Source organism: Hydra viridissima, unplaced genomic scaffold (genome assembly GCF_058129835.1).
Source record: "Hydra viridissima isolate aposymbiotic clone 2 unplaced genomic scaffold, HvirCarnegie_v1 scaffold_2, whole genome shotgun sequence".
NCBI lineage: Eukaryota > Metazoa > Cnidaria > Hydrozoa > Anthoathecata > Hydridae > Hydra > Hydra viridissima.
In genome coordinates, this window is record NW_028324301.1 from 270,064 (window position 1) to 275,627 (window position 5,564).

At 35.9% G+C, this 5,564-nt stretch overlaps 1 protein-coding gene across 1 annotated transcript; it reads right to left on the bottom strand.

Annotated features, from left to right (window-relative positions):
• Nucleotides 1–691: 691 nt before the first annotated feature.
• Nucleotides 692–5,359, bottom strand: LOC149891435 (uncharacterized). The gene is made up of 6 exons (XM_090077074.1): nucleotides 5,213–5,359; nucleotides 3,751–4,912; nucleotides 3,285–3,645; nucleotides 2,269–3,125; nucleotides 1,357–1,800; nucleotides 692–804 (listed from the first exon to the last, which is right to left on the bottom strand). The coding sequence occupies exons 1-6, from the start codon at nucleotides 5,357–5,359 to the stop codon at nucleotides 692–694; spliced, it is 3,084 nt and encodes a 1,027-aa protein (XP_089933200.1).
• Nucleotides 5,360–5,564: the final 205 nt, after the last annotated feature.

The following is a 5,564-nucleotide window of genomic DNA, read 5'->3' on the forward strand; positions in this document are numbered from 1 at the left end:
GCTTCTTTTGGATTTATTAGTTGAGAGAACCCCAAAGCGGCTGCACAAAAGCAAATGAAGATTAATAGAAAATCTTAACCTAAATTGTAATGTTTATGAGTAAAAGTCTAATTTGAAAAAATAATGCATTTCAAGTATGTAGGTATTTATTGAAATCTCCCCAAAAAGGAGGAAAATGTTAAGTTTTACGTTAGGTTAACTACATTAGTGCATTCATGAGAAAAAGAAATAAGAAACTTTTCAAGTTTAAATGACACGTATGTAAACATGTCGCAAGGACAGACTCTATCTACAGACATTAAAACTCGAAAAGCATAGAAAGTTACAAGACACTTTTCGAACCAAAGAATTAAACAAATGTAAATTTGCTTCAATCCTCATTTCTGAAAAAAGGTTTTGTTAGCGCAGTTCGTTTTGTGTTGTTTTTTCTCCTTGGTTTCTTTATTTTTTGTAGAACCCGTTTTCAGGATTTTAAGAACTTAAGAGCTAATACATCTTTAAAATATTCCTTATAAGTACTTTCAATTACAGTATATGTAACATTTTTTATGACATTTAGTGAAACTTTATCAAAATTCTTTTATGCATAAATATTTTGTATAAATAGATTCTTTAAAATGTATGTTGAACTAAAAATCATTTCAGAGGCCCATTTTATAGTTCTTAAAAGACTAAACGCTAAATTAAATCACTAAGTTAAATCACTAAATATAACTGAGTCTCTATATATACAAAATGTAAAATCACTAAATGTAGCTGAGTCTCTATATACAAAATGTAAAATCACTGAATGTAACTGAGTCTCTATATACAAAATGTAAAAAGACTAAGCAAAATTTTCAAAAAATCATTTTGTAAAACCTCATAAAGTATGAGTTTACTATATTGGTAATTCATGATGGTAAAATTGCTAAGCTCTTAAACGTTCTCAAAAGTTTTAAAATTATTTTTGTATCTCGTATGTTTTAAAGCGGGTGTTTTAAAACTAAATATTTAATATGTATAATTAAAAAAGAAGGTATATATAAGGAAAAGCGGGTTCTGGCGCATTGACCCATTCCCATACTTAAGGATGCATAAAAAAATGGCGAACACTTCATATCATGACAAAACCAATACAGTCGTCTTTAAAAATCAAGAAGAAGTATAAAAATAATCATGTTATTTATATACCAGTTCTTCAAGATGTTTATTGCCTTGTTTTGTAGCGTCCGATGGCAAGGGTGTGAATTCCGTCATCTAAGATAATTCTTTTGTCGTCGTTAGCGCTGAGTGCGACTTTGTTGATTTCTTCGGTGTAAACGTCGTGAAGATGAGATCTGAAAACGTTCATGGTGGCGAGCTTTTCTTGTTTACCCTGCAAGCAGTCATAGTAGTCTTGATGAGTAATCTTATTTTTGACAACGTTCTTTTTGACCCCTTTGCATTTTTTCTGCTCTTTATCTTCATCTTCTTTTTCTTCAGGGATGTAATAAGAGTAGAGCTTAGGTCGAAGCCCGACAAACTGTGTGATTTGTTTACCACCGGTCTCATCCTTGAACTTGCCGATAATCTTTTTATTTAAGCCTACTTTGAATCCAACGTTTTGAATAGCAGGATGGTCTTTTGGAAAGTCGCTCGTGTCAAATTTGGGTTCAACATCATCAGCAGTGTCTTCGTAAAAATCTTCCGTTTCGATTTCATAAATGAGCGAGTCGGTATCGGTCATGAGCAACTTGGCTTTATCACCGTATTTAGGTTTGATGTAGTCGTAATGGAACTCAAACATGAGAGTCTTGCTGATGTCGAGGATGCTCATTCCTAAGTAAACTGGTTTATCGTAAGTGACTTGTGTTTTCTTCATGTGAATGGCAGTGAGGTTTTCATCAAAAATGTTGTACCGATCATAACGAGGATTTTTGGATAATTTTAAGACTTCTTTTCTTGTGGTAACCAGTTTAATATCAACGTGCTTTAGAATGTTTTCCATGGTTTTTCCAAAGACGGAGTTGTTCATGAGTTTAAAGAATTCTTTTTCAAACTCGTTTTTAGCTTTTGTTCTTTTAGTGGTGTTGCCATCGATGTATGGTTTCATGAAAGGTTCTTCTTCAAAGGTGATTCCTCGATGAATTTTAGTGATGACTAAACCCAATCGTTCATAGAGTTTTCGGCTTTCATGGTGGACTACGTATTTTTCTTTATTGTTTAAATTTGGAACGAGCTTGGGTACTTTTCCAATGGTTAATCTTTCAGGAGCCAAAGGGTAGTCGTTGTGTAAATCGTGAAGACTTTCAGGATAGCTCAAGTCAACTTCAAGTATGCATGGCATGCTACGCCAATTTTGAAGATCATTCATCCATCTGAATCCTCTAACAGGTAGAGGTTTGCTCATGGCCCATCCATAAAGATTGTTGGCGTCTAAATACTGGATGAATTTCGATGGTTGTGAAGGATCATAGTCTGGCATGTATTTGTTGTTGGCATTTCCAAGTCGATTCGAGATCATGCAGATTCCACCGCGTATTCCTTTTTGGATCATGTTGAGCATGTCAATATCGGTGATCAAGTCCAGCTCAATTTTAGTTTCCTTTAACATAGCGTCCCAAGCCAAACCAGGAGAGGTGTAATACCAAAGAGGGTCGAGACCGTAATATTCCATGCAAGTGTCTCTAAAATTTTCAAAGACATCGGCAAGATTCAACACGTCAGACTCGTTGTATAGCTCGTGGTAATCTTTAAAGGTTTCACATCCAAATACTTTCCAAACGTTTTTTGCATGCGCGTAGTCTTCATCGCTGATGTGTTTATCATCTAGTCTAGAATAAAAAGCTTCTTTGGATGGCAATTGCGTTTCGGAAAACTTTTCAATCGAGTCCACCCATTCGTAAGGGTAAACGCCTTTTCTTAGCAGCAAATTTCTTTGTTCTCCGCTGTAGAATGAATTGAGATGTTTGCACATGATGTCTCCTTTTTTAAATCTTCTATGAGCGCAGTCTTTACAATTGTCTTTGCACTTGCATTTTTTACCTTTCTTATCAAGGCAGTCCTTTTTGCATGTCTTAGCGTCTAATTTAGAGCACTCCTCACACAAATCTTTAACAAGGTTGCTAGTCAAATCTGCTAACGAGCTTTGCATGAACCTATAGCTGTCAACGAACCTTAAATCTCTATACACTTTTTTCGGATTACCTTTCTTATCAATCGAATCTCTCACTTTGATGCTTTTTGAGAAGCTGATGTATTTTTCTTCGCTGTTGGGTATGCAATTGAGTTTTCCGTTTTTTCCGCCTAATCTCTTGATGAACAAATGACTGTCATAGGCAGACAAGTTGTGGAAAATGACTGGTATGAATTTTGGAATTCGATATTTTTTATTGCAAGCATCATGAGCAGCACCGCGGTATTTTCCAGTCAAATGACAGTGATCCCACACTTTATCACCATTAAGATCCTTTTTGCAAATGTGACATTCGGTTGCAGCTTCATACTTCTTCTTGTCCTCATCCGTCTTTATTGGCTTATTCTTCCATTGTTGTTTAAGTGAATAACTATCACAGCAAATCTTTATAAAGTCAGCTTCAAGACTGGTAACAAACTTTTTACCTACGTCATCCTTATCGCTTTCGGCTGTATACTCAAAAGATTTAATTTTTAAACCATCAGGTCCTATGATGTAATAGCAGAAGGAGCTTGGAACATGCTTTTGATATTTTTTGGTGTACGATTCTTTATTATTATATTCAGTGTTATCATCGATGGGTTTGATGAAACTTTCAAAGTCGGCATAGACACAGTACGGAACTCTCATACTATTGTTGTAGTTTTTAAACTCAAGGGTCGACCCTTCTTTTGGAAGATCAATTCTCATTGGAGCGTTCTCATAACAGTATCCTTTGTGAATTTGAAGCTTTTCTTCTTGGTCATAACCATGCATGCAATTTCTGCAAAAATGAAGTTTTCTTTTTCCTTTTGTTGTTGAGGAGCCGGCAAACCGACTGAAATTGTTAATAAGGCAATAATGGCTGTTGTCTTTGTTTGAAATATACAACAAATCAACACAGTGTTTTCGATCATGAAATTTGGATATTTGCATAGGTTGAGGCTTATTCATTTCATAGTGAAAGACGTTCACGCTGATGTCAGGATTATTCACTTCAAACTTTTTGATTTGAGTGGTCTTTACAGGAAATTCCATTCCTTCCCAATTGAGCTTTTTCGATTGTTCAATCAACTCATTGTCAATTCTTTCGTTGTCTCTATTTTTCATGTTAAGAGCTCTGGTGACGCACCACTTGAAACATTGATCGTCATCGTTTTTCATGTTGATGATGGCTTTTTTGTTTTTCAACTTGAGAGGCAGCTCCATGTAGGAAGAGCCCTTGAAAGGTTCATAATCAACAAAGCTTATATCCATCCTCAAAATCTTGGACAAGACGCAATTGGATCCCATCTTGTTGTAATTAGCGCTACGTTCCAAGATTTTTTCTTCCATTTCAGTCATGAGCGCTCTCACATCATCACCCTCCAATAATCTTTGCGCATTAGATGAAAAGTTAGCCGTCTGAGTAGTTTCCTCACCTGTTAAGATGCTTACGCGAGTCATTTCACAGACTAAAACAATTCTTACCTTTGTGTTTCTTTCTCCTTCCATGGTTTGAATAGCAGACTCCCTTACCAAGTTTAAAAAAGGAACAATGTCTTGGTATCGAGAAGACGGCTCGTATGAAAACAGTCTGGTGGAGCGCTCTGCTGAATGCTTAGTCATATTAAACTTTACTGTAAAAGGTTTTGGCGCGAGAGGTTTATACACTGTTTTTAATACAAGTGATTTGATAGACTTTATCTTTTCATCGATTTGTTTCACTGATTCGTTTACATTCTTCTTGACTATTTCAGGAACGTAGGGATCTATCCATTCTTTAATATCATTAAACTTAGTTTTAACATAGGACGCCACACTTTTTGAAACTGCCGTCAGACTTGAAAATAAAGGTCTTGGAGCAGGAACCGGTCTAGGTGTAATAACGTTTGTTGAATCAATAACCGGTGTGTTAAGAATAGAGGGTTCATCTCTTATCATCCTATTTTGCAAGAGAGCAGAAGGTTCGAATGAAATCAAGTCGTCAGACCTTGGTCTTGGGGCAGGCACAGGTCTTGGGGCAGGCACAGGTCTTTCAGAACCAACAGCAAACCTTACTTTTGTCGGCTTTATTGAAACTTTTGTCGGTTTTACAGAAACTTTTACAGGTGGTTTAACAAACCTCACCACGGTAGGTCTTTCAGGCAAAGGTCTTGCCTCAGTCGTTCGTCTACGAAGAGCAGCAGGAGCAGAGACAACTCTAGGAGGCTGCAAAGCCATTATAAGTTCCTCCTTTCTCATTTTAGAGTATCCTCTTATTTTCTCCTCTTTAGCAATTTCTTTTAATTCTTTCACAGTTTTACTTTCCATTTTTATTACGGAAAGATTTTTGTTTAAGCCACTTTCAATTTTTCGCTCTTTGGCGAAAGTTTTTGCTTTTTGCTTTTTAGCATCAGTTTTATCACCCATTTTATTAAGGGAAAGAAAATTTTTTTCGATGCATTCA